At 38.3% G+C, this 27,842-nt stretch overlaps 1 protein-coding gene across 3 annotated transcripts in view; it reads right to left on the reverse strand.

The window, feature by feature from the left end:
- The window catches only part of LOC150085121 (RNA-binding protein FUS-like), a 290,717-nt gene that overhangs the window by 68,858 nt on the left and 194,017 nt on the right, over window positions 1–27,842 (reverse strand). For all 3 annotated transcript variants that reach the window (XM_090373038.1, XM_090373039.1, XM_090373037.1), the window contains 2 exons: window positions 11,261–11,390; window positions 2,490–2,576 (listed from right to left, as the gene is read on the reverse strand). In XM_090373038.1, coding sequence (XP_090229164.1) covers window positions 2,490–2,576; window positions 11,261–11,390 — 217 coding nt within the window. The remainder of the gene's footprint in view (window positions 1–2,489; window positions 2,577–11,260; window positions 11,391–27,842) is intronic.

Genomic DNA, 27,842 nt, shown 5'->3' on the forward strand with positions numbered 1-27,842 from the left:
TGAGCAGGATCCAGTCCACTGGATATTGAACCATCAATATCCAGTGGACCAATCTGATTCATCCCTTTTCTTCTTGAGTTTAAACAGGTAAAGAACTCTTTTCTGTTTTTCTTTGCATCCTTTGCCAAGGATTTTTCGTAGTCTGCCTTTGCCTGCCTAATCTCCTTTGTGACTTGGTTACAGACCAATTTATATCTATCATAGGCTTCCATGTCACCCATTAATTTGTATGTATTCCATGCATTTTTCTTCTCTGCCACATGTCTCATTAGTTCATCTGACAACCATTTAGACCTAAACCTTGAACAATATTTCTTAGTTGGTATGTAAACCTTGGTAGCTTCCAAGATTAGTTCCTTGAATGCTTTCCATTTTGAGTTTGCTGTTGGTAACATCATCAGTTGGTCCCACTGTATAGAATTTAAATACTGTCTCAGACCATCATAGTCGCCTTTACGAAAACAAATACCCTTCCCTTTACCTCTGATGGTAGTTACCTCCTTGAGTAAATCCCAGTTCAACACACTGTGATCACTGCCACCTAGTGGTTCATTTATCTGCAGATTCTTAATGCATGAAGAATCACTAGTGATAATCAGATCAAGAGTATTGCTCCCTCTTGTTGCCGCACGAACATGCTGATGTAGAAAACAATTATCCAATAAATCCACAAAAGCCTTGCTAGTGTGTGAGTGACCAACCCACAAATTCCAGTCAATATCTGGGAAATTAAATTCCCCCATTATAAGACTCTCTGGTTTACTGGCCCACTCTATTTCCCTGTACAATATCTTATTATACTCATAAGAGTCATTAGGCCTATAGCACACTCCTACTCTCAATTTTGATTTCCCTATGCTTATGTCACACCAAACTAACTCGACACTGCCCTGTCCATCGATGTCGACTGGCTCCTTGGATTTGTGTTTCTTAACTAATAGCATAACCCCTCCTCCCCTCCTGTCCTGTCTATCCTTTCTATACACATTGTATTCCCCAAATTCCAGTTCCGCATTCCTTATATCTGTGTGACACCACGTCTCTGATATCCCAACAATATCTGCCTTTGATGTTTTGAGCAATACCTCAAATTCATCAAATTTATTTACCAAACTCCTAGCATTGGTGTACATGCAGGTATACATGCACCTGTTTCTATTCCTAGCTACCCTAACACAACCCATGTGTTTACTTATACCGCAATGACTCCCAGCAGTCTCTGAAATATCCTGCATCTTGTTTTTCAGGCTTCTGCTCATTTCAATAGAAGCAGTGCAAGAATCACTTCCACCTCTGCCAGTGGCTACTGTTAATTTATTAGTCATTGTATCCCCCCAACTAGCAGTTTTCCAACCCTCCTAACATTGCCTCGACAGCATCAGCAAAAATTCTTGCACTCTTTCTATTTAAGTGTATCCCATCCCTGTAGAAGCAATCTCTCCTGTTAACAAGTACAGTCCAGGCTGAAAAAAATTCTACCCCTTGAGCCTTGCACAATCCCTCCAGGGCCGAATTGATCGACAAGGCTCTCATCATATACTCCCTCCTATCGTGTCTGGGCAAAATTGCAGACACTTTCAAATTCAACCCTAATTCACGGCTTTTTTTCAACAGTGACCTGTACTTGCTAAGTAATTCCGTCGGTCTCCTACTCTTAATATCATTAGTGCCAACGTGTACAACTATATCACCTTTTGTGCCCTTAAAAGATGATATCCGCTCTACAACGTCATCAACCTTTGCCCCTGGCAGACATACCCTGGTCCTCTTCCACCTATCCTTTTTACAAAGCATGTTCCCTGTTTCCCTGACAATAGCGTCACCAACAACTACTAGTTCCTGTGGGACCAGAGCATTCTGCGTAGGGGGCTGCCTCTGTGTTGCCTGATGACCAAGTGCAAGCTCTGGCGTTGATGTGGGCAGCTGAGAGCTTGATGGGCCCCTCAATTTATTTCCTTCGAGGGCATCCACCCTGTCCTTCAAGCTCTCATAAAGGCCCATAACAACGTTGAGTTGTCGCCTGATTTCCTTGCACTCCTTACATCGTGCACAGACAAAGACATCCCCCTTGGCAGTATCATGTCCCGTACCCGACTACTCCGCAAACATCAAGCAAACAGTGCATTTGAAAAGACTGTGATTCAGAGGGCAACTGCCCCCCCCCCCACTTCAGTTGCCCTCTGAATCCAGCCCAATGGAATCTGTCCTGAGTTCAGTGATGTTCTCATCATTAGCCTCAATGGTTAAATGCACTCGCTTGCTGCATCCCTAAAAAAATTATAGGGTATATGCCATCAACCCCAAGAGACACGTAAAGGAAGACAAGAGGTAAATACCCTGATGAGAGGATTCCACATAAAAGCAAGAAACATCACAAACCATTAAGTTCTACTGTGTAAGAGTTTAATCAATACAATTCATATGGTTTAATGAATCATATTTCACCATGATTCAGTTTATTTATCATTAAAAGGAATAATTAATTATACCTTGAGACGATCCCCTTCCAAAACCTCCAGAAGACTGTTTCCTTTCTGCAATTTGGACTGATATCACATTGCCACAAAACTGTTTTCCTGAAATTAAATGTCACTCTTAATTTTCAAAGTCAGTGTAACTAGAACATTAAAAATTAAAATCGCTACCTTAACAATGACAACCAAAAATATCTTTTCACAGTTGATGATGGTACAGGTTTCTAATCAATTTTGTTTCTGTCTGTTTTAATTATATTTATATTATAAACTCTTAAAGATACTAACTTTGGAGACAGACTACTGCTAGATTTAATAATAAAAATTTATTAGCATTGTATTATATGAGTTGTTATATTTATAAGTAAAACTAGAGTATTTAATATTTGTGTAAATACACCATAATTTACCCATAAGTTTAACTACATAAGTATTTTTTTTTTTTGGTAGTTGTTGGCGCATCGGCTTCTGTGGCCATAATGCACCTCCCAAGGTTTTTGCAGTACTTTGATCCAAGCCCTAGGCGGGAATCGAACCCCCAACCTTTGGGTTGCCAGGCAGGCACTTTACCCACCCGGCTGGCACATAAGTAGTGTAAATGCATCATTTGATTTTATCTCATATTGTGGCAACATTCATAATGAGGTATTGCACTACTTCAAATAAACATTGCTTCTCTAACAGAGGAGACTATTGTTATTTATTCTCAGTGGGCACCACCAACCAGACAGTACCGTTTTGCAGTTTGTTGGCTCACTCATCGGCGGGTGGCAGGTACCCTGGTAATGCAAACATACTATCACAGTTGCGAAGTTAATTCCACAATAAGAGAGAGATGCCAAACAGTGCAGGTATTATAATATATTAATAATAACAAGCTCTGAAACGGTGCCATCCGGGTGGTGGTGCCCACTGAGAATAAATAACAGTAGTCTCCACTATTAGAGAAGCGTTGTTTATTCGAAGCAGCGCAATACCTGGTATCTCATTGTGAAGGTAGCCACAATATGAGATAAAATCAAACAATGCCTTTACATTACTTATGTAAACTTAGGTTTACCAATAAGTTTAACTATTTATGTAGTTAAACTTATGGGTAAACTACGGTATATTTACACCATAGTTTACCCATAAGAGTTCATTAATCTATGGCAATAAGCTAGATAATCTTGTAATAACTGAGAGTAAGTGGAAGAGAAATTGCACATAAGGCACCTGGGATGGATGGAATCAATCCAGTTATATTAAAGGAGGCAGCAAAGGAAGTAAGCAAACAGTTAGCCATAATTATGATAGCTTCCTTGGACTCAGGGGGGGTACCCATGGACTGGTGAGCAAATGTGAACCCAATACACAAAGGAGGCAAATTGCTGCTATGGATAAAGGGATGGTTGAGTGGGTGAAAACAGAGTGGTAATCAATGGACACTGCTCTTCGTGGACTAATGTTATTAGTGGAGTCCCCCAGGGTTCAGTGTTGGGTCCATTGTTGTTTTCTGTATTCATCAATGCTATTGATGATGGTATATCAGGCTTAATGTTCAAGTTTGCAGACAATACAAAGGTCAGCAGGGTTGTTAATGACAGTACACTGGTGCAACGGGATCGAGAAAAGTTGAGCAGATGGGCTGAGAGGTGGCAAAAGAAGTTTAACATTGACAAATGTAAAGTACTGAATATAGGAAGCAGTAACCCCAGAGTAACAAATCAACTGTGTGGTACTACACTGACAGTGGTGAGTGAGTGAGATTGAAAAGGACCTGGGGGTAATTGTGCAGGCAGATATGAAGTTTTCTGAGCAGTGCAGACGGTCTGCAAAAGTAGCTCATGGTGTCTTGTCAATGATATACAGGAATTTTTCTAGCAGAGATAAGGAGGTGATTATCCCCTTGTATAAGGCAATGGTCAGGCCACACCTTGAGTACTATATACAGGTCTGGAGGCCTCATTTTAAAAAGAATGTAGAGCTGTTGGAACAAGTACAGAGAAGGGCAACAAGATTAGTTAATGGAACAAAGGGTTGCTATTATGAAGAAAGGCTTAAGTTTTGCAAATTGCAGTGTCTGAAGACTAGGCACCTGCGAGGTGATCTGATTGAGGTGTATAAAGCCTTAAATGGTTTGAGCATGCTCAATGCTGATGGGATTCCTCCTCTTGCTCAGAATTTATGCCCTCGATGCCTGAGAGGGCATAAATTCAAATTGAGGAAAGACAGTTGTAGGATAGATTGCGGAAGTTTGCCTTTAGCCAGCGGGTGATTGATTGCTGGAACAAACTTCCATCTGTCGTTGTGGAAGTTGACAGCTTAAACAGATTCAAGGCAGAACTGGACAAACATTTGCAGCAAGTGGATGGGTGAAATGAGAAGAGTCTGTGTGATGAGATAAAATCAAACGATGCCTTTACACTATTTATGCAATTAAACTTATGGGTAAACTATGGTGTATTTACACCAATATTATACAGTTAATTGAAACCCATAACATATTATGCCTTGCGCATTAGTCTTCAAAAGTAAAACTATAGTGTACTACAAAAACATTTTGTTATTTATACAGAAGGGCTTGCCTGTATACCACCAATAGATTAAGAGGGCGTCAATGAAATCCGATTGATGCATTAAAGAAATAACGAAATAAAGAATTAAAGAAATATAAAAAAGCAATGTACAGGAAATCACTCCCAATTCATGAAAAAAGTGTTCTGAGGAAATAATGGTGGGAGATTACAGTACAATGAGTCCCTGAGTTACGTAAGCCTGAGTTACATAAATTAGGATTTAAGTAAATTTTTTTCACTCAAAATGATAATAATAAGCAATCGATAATGACAAACATGGCACACACAAATTGCACAAGTGAGATATGGAGTAAAAAGCTTAAAAAAAGGAACGAAGAGAAGATTCTGAAAAATTTATTTATGTTTTTTTTTTTAATTGACTGAAGATTTCAGTGAAGGGGACACATATTTAGCCATAATAATGTAAAAACCACAGAATTCCAGATATCAGTATTACCGTAAATACAATAAGATCGGGTTTACTACCCGTTTGTAATAGACTGGGATAACAGAAAAACCACAAATTTGTTTTGTTTTATGGTAGTGACCTACAGAAATGTGCTTTAGTAAAATGTGAGCATGTGATAGTGTTTCTGCTTAACCCTGTGAAGTTCTTTACAGAAAATTTCATTTTGATACTGGCTAAAACTGGATTTTGGATTATGGTGCTGACTAAAAGAATATGTGACGGCGGTACTCATAAATCTACCAAGAAAAGGAAAGCGATCGATTTGTTTTATCGGTCTTTTCTGTTAGTGCAAGCTATTGTAAACGGGTAGTAAACTCGACATTACTGCATTTGTGATAACACCAATAGGTGGAATTCTGTGGGTTTTTACATTATTATAGGGAAATGTGTTTCCCCTTCCTCTTCAATCATATAAAAACATAAATAAATTTTCAGAATCTTCTCTTCATTCCTACTTTTTAAGCTTTGTAAACTTGTTGCTCTGTATCTCACTTGTGCATATCGTGTTAGTTCCGTGCCGAGTTCTCTGATATTTATTGCTTATCTTTTTTAGTGTTTTAAATTTTACAAACCCCCAAAAAATTTCAGTAAACAGAAATATCAATTAGTTAGTATACAGAATTAATTAGGCTATGTATGTAAGCGTACATTTATTTTTATTTTGCTAACCTGCAGAAAATGTTCTGATTTTCACATACCATTTAATTTTGTGATCTTTACTTTTATAGACTGTGGATAATATTCCTTCTATTTTTCACTTATTAGAATCGCTGTTTAATAGAATTAAAATTCAATTCACAAATGTGATCACAATGACCAGTGCTTACTACATATTGTACAGTGATTTGATCCTACAATGAACCAACTGTAAAGCAGGTGTCCACTGTATATATATTTTTTGAAAACAATTGTGAGCCGGGGTTGCCCACCACTACTATACACTATAAAAACAAAATATATTTATAACCAAAACAATTTTTTTAAATGAAATTTCTAAAACTAAACTAATGCTGAATTAATGCTTATATACCACTGTGCATAAATATTCTTCCATATTCCTCTTGATTGACATAATATTTAATGAGTTTTGATATTGTTTATTTTTATCAGTGAATCACTATCTGGATCAATATATCATAGCAATGCACAGAGTATTTTCAAAATTTACGTCAGAAATTCCATTCAAAAAATATATAGAGAGGGTGATTCGGGAGGAATAGTAAATATTTTGGAAAGTTATAATATCGATTATTTTGAGTAAAAAAGTTCATATGAACGTGTCCAATTCTCAATGGATAAGGAGATACAGCTGTTTGAAACTGGCACACACACAAAGCTATGAGAGATATTAAAGAACGATAAATGACTTATTGTTTGTATTTATTGACTTGGGGTTCCCCAAGGATCAGTATTAGGACCACTGTTGTTTTTAATTTTCATAAACGACATTGATGAAGGGATAGAGGGCGTGATGTCTAAATTTGCAGATAATGTTAAAATTGGTAGAGTAGTTAATGATCACTGTCAAGCTGAGCTTCTTCAGAGAGACCTAGATAGACTTCAAGAATGGTCAGAAAAATGGCAGCTGTGCTTTAATCCAACAAAGTGTAAGGTATTACACCTGGGAAACAGTAATCCCAAAATAACTTATTCACTTGGTGGAGTTCAACTAAACCCAGTACTGGAGGAAAGGGACTTGGGTGTTACGATACGGTCAGACATGAAATTCTCTGAGCATTGTAAACAGGTTGCAAGGAAGGCCCATGGTGTCCTATCGATGATCTATCGAACTTTTGCAAGTAGAGATAGGGACGTGATAATCCCATTATATAAGGCCTATGTTAGACCACACTTGGAATACTGTGTTCAAGTATGGAGACCGCACCTAAAGAAAGACATCGAGCTTCTTGAAAGGGTGCAAAGAAGGGTAACTCGCCTGGTGAGATCGGCAAAAGGGCGCCCTTATGAAGAAAGACTTCGAATATGTGGGTTGCAGAGTTTGGAAACTAGACACCTTAGAGGAGATTTGATTGAGGTGTTTAAGGCTCTGAGAGGCATCAGTAAAATGAATGAGGACAAAATTTTCAAGATTATAAATGATGCTAGAACTAGGGGACATAAATTCAAGTTACGCGGGGAAATGTTTAGATTGGACTGCAGGAAGTTTTATTTTAGCCAGCGAGTTATAAATTACTGGAATAAGTTGCCTTCATGGGTGGTAGAGGCCGACAGTTTGGGGAAATTCAAAGGTCATCTGGATAGTACTTTCGGGTAAGGGAAGCGCATATGATGATAGGATTAATTTCCTTTTTATTTAATTTTTAATTTCATTTTATTATTTTTATTTATTTATTAATTATTATTATTTATTTATTTATTTAATTTTTGTTTTTATCATTGTTTTGTTCGGATTTTTTTTTTTTTTTTTTTTTTGGCTGGTGCAGCATAAGCCATAGGCTTTCTTGCACCATACGGCCGTTACTAATACTAATACTTCTTGAATGATACAAAACACAAACGATTGACAAATTTTTTAGTTCACACAATGTTCGAAAATTCCACCACAAACCTCAATGCATTTTGCAACTCTTGTGGTAATATGATGTGTTGTTCTTCTGAGGTCGCCTTGGCATTCCTTTATGAAGGCAGCAGTATCCAAAATGTGAACGAGCAATTCATCTCTTGTATTCACCTTTTCTTTGTGTACTGCACTTCTCATCCATCCCCACAAACAAAAATCTAACGGAGTGAGGGCTGGAGACCTTGGTGGCCAATGAACGGGACCACCGTAACCGATCCATCATTCAGGGAATGTTTGATTTAGATATTGTATCACCAGATGGATATAATCTGCAGGAACTCCATCGTGCTGAGAGTAGATAGCCAAGGAAATATCCTCCAATAGTAGTGGAAGTTCGTCTTGCAGAAATTCTAGGTAAATGGGCCCTGTAAGACGATTTTGTAACACAACAGGCCCAATCAACTGATTGTTGATAATACCACACCACACACATTTACATACAAGCAATGATGAAAGGGAGTCGTCTCCTGGTTGAAGGTGTGCACCCTCTGCATGTGAAATGGATACAAGCCGTGCTCACGTAATGTTTGCCATACTCTTTTCTGTGGAACACCAATATGCGTAGAAATTCTTTGTGTGCTAATAATAAGACTACATTTTACCAACTGAAGAAATATGAGCAATGGGAACCAACTGTATCAGTCTCACACAGTTTGGTGCAAACACTAGTAAACACTCTTGAATCTGGTATTCTGCAGTTAGGAAACTGTCGACAGTATTCTCTACAAGCAGCAGTAGCACTTCCAACACAAAAACTAGATAAACACCATACCAGCATATTCAGAATATGTGAATGTGTGGCATTGTTAACAACACTTCTAACACCAAACAGCGTCAGGTTATAACTGCTTCTTGGTCACATCTGATTCTGTGCACGCCAGTTTCAAAGAGCTGTATCTCCGTATCCATTGAGAATTCGGCACGTTTATATGAACTTTTTTACTTAGAATAATCGATACTATAACCTCTCAAAATATTTACTATTCCTCCTGAATCACCATGTATATTGAAAACAACCGCAGCCAGATTACGCACGTTTGTGTAATCCGGCCTGTTATGAGTGTATGACTCTTCAGTTTAATATCAGGAGAATGTAGAAGTTTGACAGATTTAAGAATTGCCTGCCAACCATTCCAAACCTTTCAGGTGTTGGACCTAAAATAACTTTGGTTTTCTGTCTTTTTGATGAAGTGACGACAGTATCTGGGTCAACATCTAATTTTACTGGTAGGGACTTATTGGGTACTAGAAGAAAGGTTTATATTATCAGGATTTATGGAAGTTTTTTTTTTTCCCCCAGTACTAGGCTTCCACCCGACACAGAGCCCAAAGTGATGTCCACTATTCTGCAAGCAATATATACACTCAGGAGTCAGATGTCAGGACTACCAAGGTAACATACCTGCACCACCAGCCTAAATACTGTTCCTCGGTCCATGAAGGTAGGAGCACAGCATTGGCATGGCCGACTCTTCTAGGGGGAACCCACTACCCAACTGATCTTGGTCATATCATCCCACAACAAGCCATCATGTCAAAGCAGCAGGGGCCAAAATGGTGTCTGCAAAGCTTGGCAACTCAACCACCAACAACCCACTTTCTGAATTTTTATGGTTGCAGCCCACAGTGCACACACCGGCCTGAAACGTAGGAGGTGGGAGGTCTCCTTACAATTTACAGGGATCTATGTCGAGGGACTATTCTTGGTTCTATGTCATTAATGAAGTCCCATCAGGGTTCAATGCTGCCCCCTTACTGTTTTAACTGTTATATCAGAGTGTACAATGACTAGGGGTAAATGTAAGCCTGATATGACTTTCTCCGAGCAGAATAGACAGGTTGCTAGGATAGCTCATGGGGTCCTATCAATGGCATCTGGAACTTTTACAGCAGGGACAAAGAGGTAATTATCCTATTGCACAAGGCAATGGTTTGGTCACGACACCTTGAGAACAGTATACAGGTCTGGAAGCCTCATTTTAAGAAATATCTGGATTTCTTGGAACTGGTGTGGAGAAGAGCAACAAGATTAGTCAAGGACACAAAATTATGCATCACTGACTAATCATACCACAGGGCTCTACAAATCACAGCACCTGGAAACTTGTGCACCCCAAGTTTCCAGGTGCTGGAAACTTGGTGCACAAACTTGGTGCTAAAACTAGTCCAAACACATACTGCAACCAATCAGCATTCATTTACTGTACAACTTCAAATTTTTAGCTTAGGATGAAACAAACTGAACTTACCCAGACGACTGGTCAATGGTGGTTTTGCTCGGTTGGCCGATGAAATTCATCAGCCAACCTAGCAAACAATTTAACCTAAGACCTACAGTACGAGATTAATATGCTTTTCACTGGAGGTCAATTAAATGTCCAAAATTGGAACTGACCCACCCAATCCCATCAGAAACACAAAAATTTCCTTTAAAAGTTGTGGAATTACATAAAGCAATTTGCTAATAGCAGGAAAGAAGTATATTTAATCACATCTTCTGGAATAATAATATGCATATTTAAAAGTATCTAATCTTAGTCCTAACATTTTCTGCAATTCTGGAAGATGACACCAAGCTTACTTCTTTCCTGTTACAGCAAATTGCTTTACACATAATTCCAGGAGTTTTACTGAGGAAGCATATTAATTCCATATTACTCCTAATATTCTTCTAGTGAGGCACAGAACTTCCACTGACAACTTTCTGTCTATGTGAAATTCATGATTAATAATGGTAAAGTGCTGCATTACTTCAATTATTAGGTTTAAAACTGAAATATCTCATGGGATATATAAATTTTCATAATAAATTCCTTTTGATATTTATTATGAAAACAAAAACACTTTTTAATAGTTTCACCTCTCCCATCACATTTTATATTTTAAAGTTGTGAAATTGTACTTATGCTGAACGGTACCTTTGCTGCATACAGGACTAAACAATAAGATTTAGTTCTAGTTTCATCATCCTCTTTGTAGTCCAAATAAATGCAGATTGGACCAGTTACTCTTGCAATGCACTCATATATTTGTGATGAGTACAACATTTTACCAAAATAAATCCATTCTTTTGTGAAACGTTAGTAATCATAAATCCTTTAATGATTAATTATACAGGTAACAGATTACTTAGAAATTATATTCTTAAAAGTCTTTACTGCATTTACTGCTATCTTACCATCAAACCATGAAATTGCAGCCGAAGCAGTGGGTGGATCATCATATGTTATAGTTGCTTCACCTTTTCCTCGTCCACTTACTTTATCTTTATATATCCATATTTTCTGCTTTCGAGTTTTTTTGTCCAACTGAAAATAAATTAAAGCATTATATAGAATTTTAAACTGCAACTGGATTGTGATCAAAATTTAATTGTAATTGTTTACATACACATAGCTCTCATTTAATGAATGTTATATACTATCAAGTTCACATAAAAGCAATCATTGCCTATGATGTAGAAATTCGAGTATTACTAAAGTTACAATAAGTTAGCATTAACTTTCCTTAAATATTTTTTAGAATTCCTTTTGTTCCAACAGTCATATAATATTGTCCAACTCTCATTCTTTTTATATTGATCTACTGATAGCACAAATTCTCTAAGTATACCAAAAGTTTAAGTTCAACGTCCTTCCTTCCAACTGCTGTGTTTTACTAACAATTCAAGCTTAATGCTCAGCGAGTGAGGATTTTTGTTAAAGAATAAAAATTCAGGATACAGAACATAGATAATCAGAAACCTAACTGGGAATTTTGACATCTATGGCCAAAATTTCTAATATTAGATGTGTTTTGCTTTCATAAATGAAATTAAATTTATAATTATAATAGTGGGGCCACTCTCACCATATCCTCTGAAAAGGTAACTATTAAAGTTTGCAACAGCAAAAGAAACTTTTACTGCCTCTTCAGATAAGGAGTTCAGGTAGAGATTATAAGAAAAGTGAAGAGGACATCAAGAACATAGGAGAGAAATTCTAGGTTTTTATTATTATAAAAAAGGGGGGACAACCACTTCCTGTCTGTTTTGATAGTAGCTAGAATTCCATAATTCTGGATTCTCTTTGATTTGGAGCAATTTGTTGTTTATTTATGAATTCGAATTTCGGACCACTTATTTGTACATTTTTTTTTTTAATAAATATACTTTAAATAATTTATTTATAAAAAAAGGGATGGTTTTAAAATAGCAGCAGAGAGCAGGGCAATAAGAACCCCCACCACCTCCACACTTGATCCTTGAATTTAAAATGACGTATTGGTATGGATGTTTTAAGGCACAAGGGCAACAGGGTCCAAAATGTACCTGTTCTTACGTTATAATTTTATGTACTAAATCGGTCAAAATTTTCATCCTAGGAATTCATATACAGTCAATTACGGTTACTTGGGACATATCGGGACTAGAGCATTTTGGCCCGATTAAGCGGCTGCCCCAATATCTGAAGTTTCACGTAAATAGTTAAAAATACAATGAACCCCCACTTTACAATTAGTTCACTGTACAATCAAATCACGTTGCAATGGGCTCACCATAGTAAAGTCATCATCAGCCATTTTCTTTTCAATCCACTGCAGGATGAAGGCCTCTCCAGCAACTTTCCAGTTCCTTCTGTTTTGAGCACTGGCCATCCATTTACTACCCACAAACTCATGAATTTCATCTATCCATCTCCGCCTTTGTCTACCAGGTTTTCCTCTAGCTCCTCTTGGGTACCATTCTGTTATTTTCTTAGTCCATCTGTCATCATGTCTTCGAGCTATGTGTCCTGCCCAAGACCATTTTAGTTCTTTAGTTTTGATAAGAATGTCCTTTACTTGAGTTTGCTGCCTAATCCATGGGTTTCTCTTCTTATCTAACAGTCTGATTCCCAGTATAATTCGTTCCATTCTTTGCTGTTCTCTTCCATTCGTTCCATTCTCAGCTTCTCTTCCATTCTTTTGGTGAGTACCCAAGTTTCACTTTCATAGACATGGTGGGGAGTATACATTTGTTCATTATTTTACGTTTCAGACAAACTGGGATATTGCTCTTCATTCAGTATGTGACTATATTTCCTGAATACTATCCATCCAAAATTTATTCTTCTCTTGACTTCCAGCCGTTTATCATTATTACAGCTAATAACTTGTCCCAGATAAGTATATGACTCCACCTTTTCAATTAGTGCTCCTTCAATCATTATTCCCCCTTTCCCGTGGCATACTTGTTCATCATTACTTTTGTTTTAGCCATATTCATCTTTAGTCCAAAATCCTTACTAATTGTGCATAACTGATTAAGATTTTCCTCTAATTCTTTGGGATCGTGGCTTATGACCACAATGTCATCTGCAAATCGTAAATGGTTTAGGTACTCTCCGTTCACATTGACTCCTTTCTGCGACCAGTCTAATCTTCTGAAAGCTTCCTCAAGGTCAGCAGTAAACAGCTTCGGAGATATTGTGTCTCCTTACTGTGGATTTTAGTGTTTTGCACCAACCTTGCGTAGAAATAAAAACACAAAGGAAACTGGACTTTTAATAACTGTGTTTATAATAAATTATAATAACCTGTATTTACAATAAATTTAACTTTACGATAAACTATACATATAAAATATTAAAATCTGCTACATTATGAACAATAAAATGCATTAAAATATACTAAGTTAAAAGCGATAAAAAACCATAGCTTTCAAAGGCTCCAGCCTTCTTCTTCAGCGGTATTTTCTTGTTCTGCAGTACATCTTTAAATATCAGCAGGTTCATGGTACTCATCACGTGTTTCATTCTCACGTGTTCCGTTCTCTTGCGTTGTGGAACCGGAAGTGGCTCGAGCGGGAGTCATACGGAACCGTTCATCCCTTCTGAGGATAGTGGCCTCAAAGAGGGGATGAATCCGCGTACCTCTATCTCTATTAATGTTGATTGTAGAACAGATCCGCAAACTCTCGAGCCACTTACGGTCCCAGAACTTATGCGCCCGATCGGTGATGAAAGCATCGTCCGGGGAGATCTGGTGCTGCTTCTCCCAAAAAATGCTCGGCCACGGCGGACTTGCCATACTCCGCATTTCTTATTGCCTTAGTGTGTTCCCCACGCCGTCTTAAAGATCGTCTGGGGGAACACACTAAGGCAATAAGAAATGCGGAGTATGGCAAGTCCGCCGTGGCCGAGCATTTTTTGGGAGAAGCAGCACCAGATCTCCCCGGACGATGCTTTCATCACCGATCGGGCGCATAAGTTCTGGGACCGTAAGTGGCTCGAGAGTTTGCGGATCTGTTCTACAATCAACATTAATAGAGATAGAGGTACGCGGATTCATCCCCTCTTTGAGGCCACTATCCTCAGAAGGGATGAACGGTTCCGTATGACTCCCGCTCGAGCCACTTCCGGTTCCACAACGCAAGAGAACGGAACACGTGAGAATGAAACACGTGATGAGTACCATGAACCTGCTGATATTTAAAGATGTACTGCAGAACAAGAAAATACCGCTGAAGAAGAAGGCTGGAGCCTTTGAAAGCTATGGTTTTTTATCGCTTTTAACTTAGTATATTTTAATGCATTTTATTGTTCATAATGTAGCAGATTTTAATATTTTATATGTATAGTTTATCGTAAAGTTAAATTTATTGTAAATACAGGTTATTATAATTTATTATAAACACAGTTATTAAAAGTCCAGTTTCCTTTGTGTTTTTATTTCTACGCAAGGTTGGTGCAAAACACTAAAATCCACAGTATGAATATACCCAACCTCAGAGGCCTGTTTGAAGAATTGTGTCTCCTTGTCGAACTCCTTTCTCGATTTTAAATTTACTACTGTCTTTGTCTAATCTAATAAAGGATGTAGCACTCTCATATATTTTCTTCAAAATCATACTATATGGGGTATCTATGCCTTGTCTTTCCTGCCCGAAACATTGCCTTATGCTGTATGGAGTCAAATGCCTTTTCATCATCCACAAATGCCAGGCATAATGGTGTTTTATATTCATTTGCTTTCTCCATTAGCTGTGATATTACGTGAAGGTGATCCATAGTTGAGAATCCTGTCCTAAAGCCAGCTTGCTCTTTCGGTTGATTCTCATCAAGTATTCTTTCTAATCTGTTAGTAATGACCCTTGTGAACAACTTGTAGATGCGGGATAACAAGCTAATTGGTCTATAATTTCCAATTTCTGATTTATCTCCTTTCTTATGCAGCAAAGTACTTAATGCTTAGTAAAGTACTGTTCACTATATGATGTGTAGTAAGTGCCGGCCATTGTGATCATGTTTGTGAATTGAATTTTAATTCTATTAAACAGCAATTCTAATTAGAGAAAACACAGGAACATTATCCACAGGCTATAAAAGTAAAGATATATTAAGCACAAATTTATCCTTTATTACCTTACCAATTAAAAAATTATATGATCCGTGAAAATCTGAAGAATATACGTGATAACTGGAATAATTAATACGTACTGTATAATGTACATACGAACTAGTTGACATTTCTGTTCACTGACACTTGTGGGCGGGGGTTAAAATTTAAAACAGTAAAAAGATAAGCAATTAATAACAAAGAACACAGCACACACAAATTGCAAGTAACACGATACGCAGCTTTAAAAATAGGAATGAAGAGAAGATCTGAAAATTTATTTTTTTATATGATTGAAGATTTCATGGAAGTGTAAACTCATTTCACCCTAATAACCCACAGAATTCCAGCTGTCGGTATTATCACAAATTCAATAAGATTGAGTTTACTGCCCGTTTACGATAGATTTCACTAACAGAAAAGCCCAATAAACAGGTGACTGCTAATTATTTTTATTGTTTTATGGTTGTGACCTCCAGAATTTCGACCGAACCACGTGGTATCGTCGGAGACAATGTAGGGTAATTTCCAGTGCTGTGGTCTCCTGCCCCGATTAAACGGCATGCTGTCCCAATTAAGCGAAGTAAACCCTGGCTATTTTCTCGATTGGCTTCTGTTTTTTAAGATTTGCCCCAAATAAACAACTGCCCTCATTAACCAGTCCAAATAACCGGAATCCACTGTATTGCCATATTCTTTTTCATGTATCATTTGCACCCATTTCAGAACAGCATTATCAATCAACTTTATCAACTGCATATATCAATTTACACAAAACTTAATTTGCTTGTCTAATCCCCTTTCTTTAGATACATTTAAAATTCATTCTCGATTTTTTAAAATCATAGATAAACTATTTGCAGGTATGCCATATTTCTCTGCAATATCTCTTTTCTTAAAACCATGGCCAATTTCACATGTAAGTTTGACTTTATCATTTATACTTAAGTCTTTCTCTTTGACATTCGTTTCCGCAAAGGTAAAAATTACTCTGCAGCAACAGTCTGTAGCTCACTTCGCTGTGCTGGCTGCACAGTAAATCATTAGCATCACCTGCTCAGTGACGTCCATTTGTCCATTTAACAGTATCACATTACCTTTCCTTTCAATCACTTTGAAGAAATATGCAATATTTATGAATTCCTTTTATTCTGTTTACATACTCTGCCCATGCCCCTGTAGAAACACGTGCTGAGAACCGTGAGCCTGCTGATATTTAAGGATGTGCTGTACAATAAACCTCACTGTTGAAAAAGGAGGCGGATGCCTCTGAAAGCTACGGTGTTTCAGCGCTTTTATAGTCCTGTGTCTTATCTTATCTCCATTGTTTATTGTAAATTATTCATTGCAGTTTAAAATTTCATATTTTATTGTACAGACAGTTACGTTATTATCAGTTTTATGCGGAATTATATTCTATTTATTTCATTTATTTGCATCATTTTTATTTTAATATAACACAATGCTATTTATTTTATTTAATAATGGTTGGTGTAGGATTATACAGTTATTGTGAATCTGCTTACATATATACATGAAAGAAAATTTATTGTTAATTGATGTATGCTTATGTCACCTTTCAGGGATGAAGAGAGAGACTAATACTTTGCTATATGTGATCGCTTTCCAACCAATATCGGACCGCCTGGCAGTCCTTACTGTCAAGGGCACCATCAAGACCCATATTATCTCCGCCTATGCGCCAACTGAGACTAGCCTGGACCCGACCAAGAATGACTTCTACAACCAGCTCCAACATACGCTGGATTCAATTCCGCAGACAGAAGTGATCATCCTCGCAGGGGACTTTAATGCCCATATTGGCGTGGACAGATCTGGTTGGGAAACAACAATGGGCAAGTTTGGCCATGGGAAGATCAATGACAACGGCTTACGTTTGTTGTCCTTTGCCGCATCTAACAACCTGATCATTGGAAACAGCCATTTCCAGCACCCTCAAAAACATCAACTTACATGGCAAAATCCATCTGGCAAGGACTCAGCAATCCTGGACTACATTTTGATCAATGCCAGATTTCGCTCATCACTCATGGACGTTCGTGCCATGAGGGGACCTGATTGCGGATCTGATCACTACCTCATCCGGGCTAAGGTGCAGCTCAAATTACGGCATGCAAAAAGATCATCTCGGTCAGCCAAGCTGGACTGGAGGCAGCTAATGAATGCTGCCAACAAACAGGCATATCAGATCGCCCTATCCAACCGCTTCGAGATGCTGGCCGTGCCCGAGGATATAAATGAAGAAGAAAAGCAGATCTCTGATGCCATCCTGGAATGTGCCAAGCCCCTATGTCCACCTGCCCGACGTCGAACGCAACCATGGATATCAGACGAGTGCCTCGACCTCGTGGACAAACGGAAACAGGCAAAGTTGGTGACTTTGAACGGTACTGGCAGCTAAACCGAGAAGTCCGACAAAGAATGACAGCAGAAAGAGAAGCATACTGGAACCAAGTGGCAGACGATCTTGAAGTGGCGGCATCCAAAAACGAGTACCGCACTCTCTACCGCACCCTCAGATGTCTGAGTGGAAAGACCAAATTGACTAGTGACAACATCAAGAATGCTGATGGGACCTTCGTGCGATCACCATCCGAACGCCTGCAACGGTGGAGTGAATTCTTCAAAGCTTTGTATAATCACGACCCACCTCAGGGACCGCCAGCAACAGCACTCTCGATCGACCTCCCTGAGGTCTCCATGGTCGATGTTGAGCCTACAGTAGAAGAAGTAAAAGCAGCCATACAATCCCTGAAGAATGGCAGGGCACCAGGAGTGGACCAAGTCACCACAGAAGCGATCAAAGCCGGGGGAGATGTACTGCTTCGCCGAACTACACTCACTCCTCAAAACCATCTGGTGCACTGAACAAATTCCGTTAACATGGAGGAAAGCCATTATCGTACCGATCCACAAGAAAGGTAATAACCGGGACTGCAAGAACTACCGTGGCATCAGCCTCCTTTCCATCATCGGAAAGGTCTTTATGAAGATCATCCAGTCAAGACTGCAAAAACATCACGAGCAAACCAGTCGAGAAGAACAGGCAGGATTTAGACCCGGGCGAGGATGCTGTGATCAAATCTTTGCCATTCGTCAGCTGATGGAGGAGAGGATCCGGTGTGGACAGCGAACCGTCATTGTTTTCATTGACTTTAAGTCTGCTTTCGACTGTGTCCACCGGCCTGCCTTATGGAAACTACTAGAGGTTGAACATGTACCTCGAAAAGTCATCACACTCCTCCAAACTGCATACAACGGTTTAACCAGCCAGGTGCGAATCCAGAACGATTTATCAGAGGAATTTACCATCCAAACTGGAGTCCGCCAAGGGGATGTAGCCTCCCCGTTGCTTTTCAACATCGTGGTTGACGCCATTATGAGGCAAGCATTCAGAAACAGACAGGGCATACAATATGACAAGGATCACTATGTGACTGACCTGATGTTTGCTAATAATAGTGCTATCCTTGCCGGTAACGACGCTGAAGCCACGGACATCCTCTACGACATTGCCCGCATTGCCCGGCCATACGGTTTGAAGATCAATGCTGGTAAAACAAAGGCCCTGACAACAGATGGGTCGCAAGCCACCATCTATCTCGAAGGCGTCCAGATCGAGCAAGTGCAGGACTTTAAATACCTTGGGTCGCTGGTCCAGGAGAAGAAAGTTGCATCCACCATGGAAATCCACAGCAGAATTGGACAGGCGGCCACTGCGTTCGCCTCGCTCAAATGGTGTCTGTGGAAGAGGACCAACATTTCCACAAAGACTAAAATCCGACTCTTCCGGACTTTGATCCTGCCCATTCTTCTTTACGGATCGGAAACATGGATTTGTCTCAAGTTAGATTTGAACAAACTTGAGGTATTCCAAATGCGATGCCTGCGGCAGATCTTGGGCATCTCTCTTCGCGACCGCATCACTAATGATACCATCCACGCCAGATGCCAACAGCAACCAACCATTGCCGACCAAATCCAGAAGCGAAGGCTCAGATGGTTTGGCCACGTATGTAGAATGGGCACGAACAGAATACCATCCACACTCCTTTGGAGACAATGCTCCACCCAATTGAGCATCCAACGGACCGTGCCTAGGAAAACGTGGGCCAAGCAAGTGGAAGATGACTTGAAGAGCCGACGTCTCGACCTTAACCAGGCCAGGACTGAAGCCATGGATCGTAAGGTATGGAAGAACATCACAGAGCAAGTCCGAAACCCTGCGGCACCTACAGCAGCATACTGGTTGCGTGGCCAACCGCCTCCCCCAGCTGCCAGTTAAGGACCAAAGAAGAAGAAGAAGATATGGCAGGGGTGGCCAACGAGTCGATTGCGGCTTTAATTTTGGTCGATCACGACGAATTTTAAATATACAGTCATCCCTCGATTTGCACGGTCGGGTTTGCTAATTGCTCGTTATTTTTTAAATTTTTTACGAAGCTTCCAAAATAGGAACGAAGAGCAGATTTTGAAAATTTATTTTTACTTTATTTATTTTTTTTTTGCATGACTGAAGATTTCACTGAAGGAGAAACACATTTCACCATAATAACATAAAATCCCACAGAATTCCAGTTGTCAGTATTATTGCAAATGCAATAAGATGGAGTTTATAATTAGACTGCACTTACAGAAAAGCCCAATAAACTGGAAAGTGCAAATTGTTTTTATTGTTTTATGGTCGTGATCTCCAGAAATAGCTTTAGAGAAATACCATAAAGGCATTCAAAACTGTTTCTTATAATGATAAAGCAATAAACGGTGGTGTGTTTGTCCGGTTATTTTGGAAACGACTTCCCCATTCGGGAATCCTCTTCATCAATTATCCTACGTTAGCTGCTCAGATGATATATTTTTCCAGTTTGCGCAGCTTAAGTGTTTTAATCGGTAAGCATTGCCTTTGCTGTTTTAATAATTGGGCAGTACTTATATGTTAATTTAATACCTTTTGATTTAAAATGAATACTACTAAAAAGAGTAAAACGTATCATTTTCATCAAGAGTGGTAACGAGAATACTTTTTTGTAATGGTGAAAGAAAAATGTTGCTGTTTGATTTGCAATGCTTCCGTGGCTATACCCAAAAAAAGAAATTTAGAAAGGCACTTCAACGCACTCCATGGAAAATACCAATTGGATTTTCCGCCGAATAGTGATCTTAGAAAAAATAAATTAGAAAAACTTATATCCAGATTATTCGCGCAATAAAATTTCTTCGTGACACCTAATTTACAATCTAAAGCAATAATTGTATCATTATTTAAAGTGAGTCATCTTCTTGCAAAAAAAATGGAAATCATTTTCTGATGGTCAATTCATCAAAGACATTTTTAGAAATAACAGATTCTCTTTTTGAAAATTTTAAGAACAAAAATGAAATTAAAAGTGCCCTTCAAGATCTGCAATTATTTTGAAATACTGTGATGCGACAAATCGAAAAAATGAGCAAAAATGTGAGTGAACAATTGCATGCTCATATTGCTAATTGTATGTCCTTTTCTTTACAATTGGACGAGTCTACAGATGTCAGTGATACAGCTCATTTGCTCGTTTTTATTCGTATGGTTTGGTTAAAAGGAAGAACTAGAGGTCTTGATATCTTTAACTCATTCAAACATTTTATTGAAAAAATTAAATTATCAGTAACAACAGATGGAGCTAAAGCAATGACGGGGCATCTTAACGGGTTCATTGCATTGTGCCAAAAGGATGATGAATTCCCAGATTTTTTGAGTTACCACTGTATCATCCACCAAGTGTTAGCCAGCAAAAGATCAAATACTAAAAGTGTTATGGACATCACTTACAAAATCGTGAATTCCATCAGAAGACAATCTCTTCAAAGGAGACTTTTCAAAATTCAACTCGGAAAAGAACCAGATGTGATATTACATACAGATGTGAAGTGGCTGAGTCGGATTAAGTTTCTACAGAGATTTTGAAATTTGCTGAATGAAATTTAAAAATATGTTGATCAAAGGGGAGATGACTATCAGCAGCTACAAGATACAGAGTATCTTGGAACACAAGGAAAAAATAAAAATGTGGACGACATGATTAGTAGTATTTCTGCATATAAATATCAATTTTTGGCAATGGCTAAGGATCTCAAAGAAAAAAAATTCGACCATTTTGCAAATATGCAAGATCATTTGCAAACATATACTATTTTTGAATTTAATGGTGAGAAATATGTTTCTGAAAGTGAGAATGTATGGATGATTTTGAAACCAGAATCAGTGATTTTAAAACAGTTGAAGACATTGTTCAATATAATTCTTATCCATATAATGTTGACTTAAATACAAAACAAATTGCAGAAAAAAATCACTGTGATTTTTCACATGAGAAAATATTACTTGAAAATGAAATTATTACATTGCGAAACAATATTTTCCTAAAAGCCAGATCATCAGAAAGAGTTTTGGAAATATGTTTGCCGAAAAAAGTATCCAAATGGAAAAAAATGCAGTGAACTTTAAAATTCCTGTTTTGGTTTCACATATCTGTGTGAATCGGCCTTTTTATATTTGAAACAAACAAAGAATCGCTGTGCTCTTACGGACTTGCATACAGAAGATTCTTTACGGTTGGCCTTAACACAGGATATACCCGATTTTGAAAGCTTGGCAGATGACATAAAGGCATAAACTTTGCATAAATTAAAATTTTAAATACGTATGAATTTAAAATAAAAATTCTGAATTGTATTGAATTTTAAAATTTATAAGCAACATTTTCAATATGTTGTTAATTAACTTTTTTAACCTTGTGCAATGAAATTTTTGAGATGGTAGATAGTGGCACATTTTGAAGGAAAAAAGTAGATTGCATCACAAATTAAGTTGGCCACCCCTACTAAGGTGCAATGTTTTGCAAAAAAATTCATAATATAGAGAAATTTGTTAAATAGAAGTTCATAATGGATAAGTTCCACTATATACAGTATAAATTTTACTCAGAATTTCCTGTCAAACTGAAAATAAGCCTATCGAATGATGTAGTTAATCAGAAAGATGTTGTCATCTTTAGAAAGTAGCATATGGTGGCCAGTGTGTTCCACTGGTTATCTGTGAGTGGAATAATGGTAAATAACATTTAATTTAACATCAAAAATTGTCAATCTATTCATCAAGAAAATCTCCGGAGCATTTATACAATAGGAAATAATAATTTTTTAAAAGAAAGAGCTGCTAGCCATAAAGGGAATGTCCTTGTGTGTGCTCAATGTAAAGAGTGTGAGGAAATCAGGTGCCAACTGAGCAGGGCCTTATGACAGCTTGAAGATCAGATTAGATGCCCTCAAAGGATTTAAATTGAGGGGGCCCATCAAGCTCTCAGCTGCCCCCATCAACACTAGAGCTTGCACTTGAACATCAGGCTTTTTGTTTTGTTTTGGGTTTACTGGCACAACAGCAACCTAGGATATAATGCACAAACTACACAAACATCAGGCAATGCAGCACTATATTCCTTGTACTATATAGCAATACTCCCCATACACACTGGATTTTGAAACAGGGTTGCTGGTCCTGGCCCCTCTACCATCAAATATGATTTTAGTACATTCCAGATCAGAAGCCCACAGTACAACACAATTTAACAACACCCTCCAGAACCTCTGAAACAAAGGATAATAGCTGGGTCTCAAAAGGCAAGGCTATGTTAGCAGTGTAACAAAGAGGGCTGAAAGTAGCAGCTTAAAGTGTAAGTTTCAAAATTTAATAAAGTTATGCTACTTATGCAGGCAGCATATCTCTTATTTTATTTAGTGTAACTGCATAGTTTAGCTATGCCCTTCAATTTGCATAATGAACTGCTGACTCCACTTTAAAACTTCCCTGGTAACAGTGGCCAGAGTAAGTATAAACACACATTTATTTTGACTGAGCATTTTTAATTTACAGCCACTCCCCAGCTACATAATACTTGATTCAGGGAAGTTTGACTTCATGTAAGTTTTTACCGGCCACAGCAAACTTAAAAAAAAATCATGGAAACGTATTTTGCATCCTGTGGGAATAAATAGAGGTATCGTGAAAATATTGTAATGTGAAACAATAACACTGTTTTTTTTTTTTTTTTTTTTTTTTTAAATTCATTCCAAGACCTTGGAAGTTGAAATCTTCACTATATACCTAAGCTATTTAACTCTCTAAAAGGTCATTTTTATAATGGAAATTGAGCTACACTTTCATAGTTATCATATCATCATTTCAACATTATAATGAATCAATTTTGAATGCCTTCGTGATATATTTCTAAAACACATTTCTGGAGGTCACTACCATAAAAACAATTCGCACTTTCCGGTTTATAGCGCAATCTATTATAAACGGGTAGTAAACTCAATCTTGTTGCATTTGTGATAATACCGATAACTGGAATTCTGTGGGTTTTTAAGTTACGGTATTATGGTGAAATGAGTTCCCCTTCAATGAAATCTTCAATCATATAAAAAACATAAATAAATTTTCAGAATTTTTTCTTCATTCCTATTTACTTATTACAATGGTGAAAGGAAAGGGACCAATGGAAAGTGCAAGCGCTGGCAGTGCTAGGAAATGAAACAAAATTGATTTAGAAATGAAGATGATTAATTAAGAAGTACGAAGCAGGATAAAGCTAGTTATCTATTACACAGAATTAGGTCTCGCTGCTTCAACAGTGAATACTATTTTAAGGGACAGTGTGCATATAAAAGAACATGTTAAAGGATCAATGCATTTAAGATCAACAGTGATCACAAAACAGTATTCAGGTGCTATATTGAAGATGGAAAAGCCAATAACAAAACGGATCAAAAATCAGATTCAGAAGCAAGTGCCCCTGAATCCAATGGCCATTCAAGCAAAAGCAAGAAGCTTTTATGAAGAATATTTGCAAGAATATTTGCTGATGCTATCGAGGCAGTGTTAGGTGGGTCGGAAAACTGCTAGCTTGGGGGGGAGACAAAGACCAATAGATTGACAGTAGCCACTGGCAGAGGTGAAAGAGATTCTTGCACTGCTTCTATTAGAATGAGCAGAAGCCCGAAAAACAAGATGCATGGTATTTCAGAGACCGCTGGGAGCCATTGAGGTACAAGTAAACACATGGGTTGTGTTAGGGTAGCTAAGAATAGAAACAGGTGCAGGTATACTTGCGTGTACACCAATGCTAGGAGTTTAGTAAATAAATTTGATGAATTTCAGGTATTGCTCAAAACATCAAAGGCAGATATTGTTGGGATATCAGAGACGTGGTGTCACACAGATATAAGGGATGCAGAACTGCAATTTGGGGAATACAACATCTACAGAAAGGATAGAAGGATAGGAAGGGGGGAGGGGTTATGCTATTAGATAAGAAACACATAAAAACCAAGGAAGTGAAGCCAGTCGACATCGCTGGACAGTGCAGTGTTGAGTCAGTTTGGTGTGACATAAGCATTGGGAGATCAAAATTGAGAGTAGGAGTGTGCTATAGGCCTAATGACTCTGATGAGTATAATAAGGAACTGTACAGGGAAATAGAGTGGGCCAGTAAATCAGGGAGTCTTATAATGGGAGATTTTAATTTCCCAGATATTGACTGGAATTTTGGGGCTGGTTACTCACACTAGCAGGGCTTTTATGGATTTATCGGATGATTGTTTTCTACATCAGCATGTTCGGGAGGCAACTAGAGGGAGTAATACTCTTGATTTGATTATCAGCAGTGATTCTTCATGCATTAAGAATCTGCAGATAAATGAACCACTAGGTGGCAGTGATCACAGTGTGCTGAAGTGGGATTTACACAAAGAGGTAACTACCATTAGGGATAAAGGGAAGGGTTATTGCTTCCATAAAGGCGACTACGATGGACTGAGACACTATTTAAATTCTATACAGTGGGACCAACTGATGATGTTACCAACAGCAAATTCAAAATGGGAAGCATTCAAAGAACTTATCTTGGAAGCTACTAGGCTTTACATACCAACTAAGAAATATTGTTCAAGGTTTAGGCCAAAATGGATGTCAGATGAACTAATGAGGCATATGGCAGAGAAGAAAAATGCATGGGATACTTACAAATTAACACATGACACAGAAGACTATGATAGATACAAGTTGATATGCAACCAAGTTACAAAGAAGGTTAGGCAGGCGAAGGCAGATTACGAGAAATCCTTGGCAAGGGATGCAAAGAAAAACAGCAAAGAGTTCTTTACTTATGTAAACTCTAGAAGGAAGGGGATGAATCAGATTGGTTCACTTGATATTGATGGGTCAACTGTTGATGATCCTGCTCAGGTAGCTGACAAACTAAATGAATATTTTGCATCGACATTCACACATGAGGAGTTATTCAGCAAGGGGAATGCCAGAGGTGTATTCAACTCTAGCAGTAAGCTACAAAATCTTGAAATAACTGGGCTTAAAGTGGAGGAGAAACTGTTGAAGATAAACACAAGAAAGGCACCTGGGGTGGATGGGATCTATCCAGTTATATTAAAGGAGGCAGCAAAGGAAGTAAGCAAACCCTTAGCCATAATTATGAGAGCTTCCTTGGACTCAGGGGAGGTACCCATAGACTGGAAATGTGCAAATGTGACCCCAATTCACAAAGGAGGATCAAAGGCTGACACAAGTAATTATAGACCTATGAGTTTAACTTATGTTCCAGGAAAATTAATGGAGGCACTGGTTAAAGAAGCACTGCAGGATCATCTAGACAAGACTTCAGTTATAGCTCGGACACAGCATGGTTTTGTTAAGGGAAGGTCTTGCCTGACTAATTTGATTGGATACTATGATGCAGTCACAAAAGAGCTGGATGCAGGGAATAACTTTGATATTATATACTTGGATCTTAGAAAGGCTTTTGATACTGTTGCACATGGAAGACTGCTGAACAAATTGGAGCAGTGTGGCATTGGAGGCAAATTGCTGCTATGGATAAAGGGGTGGTTTAGGGAGAGAAGACAGAGAGTGGTAATCAATGGACACTGCTCATCGTGGACTAATGTTATTAGTGGAGTCCCTCAGGGTTCAGTGTTGGGTCCATTATTGTTTTCTGTATTTATAAATAATATGATGATAGTATATCAAGCTTAATGTCCAAGTTTGCAGATGATACAAAGGTTGGCAGGGTTGTCAAGGACACTACTGACACTATGCTGCTGCAACAGGATCTGGAAAGGTTGAGCAGATGGGCTGAGAGGTGGCAAATGAAGCTTAACATTGACAAATGTAAAGTACTACACATGGGAAACAGCAACCCCAGAGCAATGTATCAACTCTGTGGTACTACAATGACAGTGGTAGAGAATGAAAGGGACTTGGGGGTGGTTGTGCAGGCAGATATGAAGTTCTCTGAGCAGTGCAGACGGGCTGCAAGAGTAGCTCATGGAGTATTGTCAATGATATACAGGAATTTTTCCAGTAGGGATAAGGAGGTGATTATTCCATTGTATAAGACAATGGTCAGGCCACACCTAGAGTACTGTGTACAGGTCTGGAGGCCTCATTTCAAGAAGGATGTAGAGCTGCTGGAACGAGTACAGAGAAGGGCAACAAGATTAGTGAATGGAACAAAGGGGTGCTCTTACGAAGAAAGGCTTAAGTTTTGCAAATTACAGTGTCTGGAGACTAGGCACCAGCGAGGTGATCTGATAGAGGTGTATAAAGCCTTGAATGGTTTGAGCATGCTCAATGCTGATGGGATTCTTCCTCTAGCTCAGAAAAATCACCTGAGAGGGCATAAATTCAAATTGAGGAAAGACAGATGTAGGATAGACGTGCGGAAATTTGCCTTTAGCCAGCGGGTGGTTGGTTGGTGGAACAGACTTCCATCCCTTGTGGTGGAGGTTGATAGCCTAAATAAGTTTAAGGCTCAGCTGGACAGGTATTTTGAACGAACAGAGGGGTGAAGTGGAAGTGGGTTTTTTTTTTTTTTTTTTTTTTGGCTGATGCTGCATAAGCTTGCTTTCTTGCATCAAATGTCTCTACTAATGCTAATGCTAATGAAGATATTAAGGATAAGTACGGCGAACCCCAAGCCAAGTTCGTGGCAAGCAACAGATGGTTTAATAGGTTCAAGTATTACATTGATTTCCAAAACATTAAAGTATGCGGTGAAGTCGCCAGTGCTGATTCTGCAGCTGCAGAGAAATTTTGTGGTGTGTTCGAAAAAATACCTTCTAAATCTCAACTTCTGCAGCGGCATACTTATCAGCTGGAGAGTTAATTCTGGCAACGATGCTCGAAAGGTTAAACTTGCTGACGTTATGCCTGTCTCCTTTCTCTTTTGGTAATTTTATAATTTTGAAATTTTGTAATTTTTCCTGCGCACTAGATAAAAAAATTTAATAATTAATTCTATTTACGTGTTCGTCAAACATTTCTTTTTTGC

Source organism: Mastigoproctus giganteus, chromosome 5 (genome assembly GCF_048544385.1).
Source record: "Mastigoproctus giganteus isolate SK-2022 chromosome 5, ASM4854438v1, whole genome shotgun sequence".
Taxonomy (NCBI): domain Eukaryota; kingdom Metazoa; phylum Arthropoda; class Arachnida; order Uropygi; family Thelyphonidae; genus Mastigoproctus; species Mastigoproctus giganteus.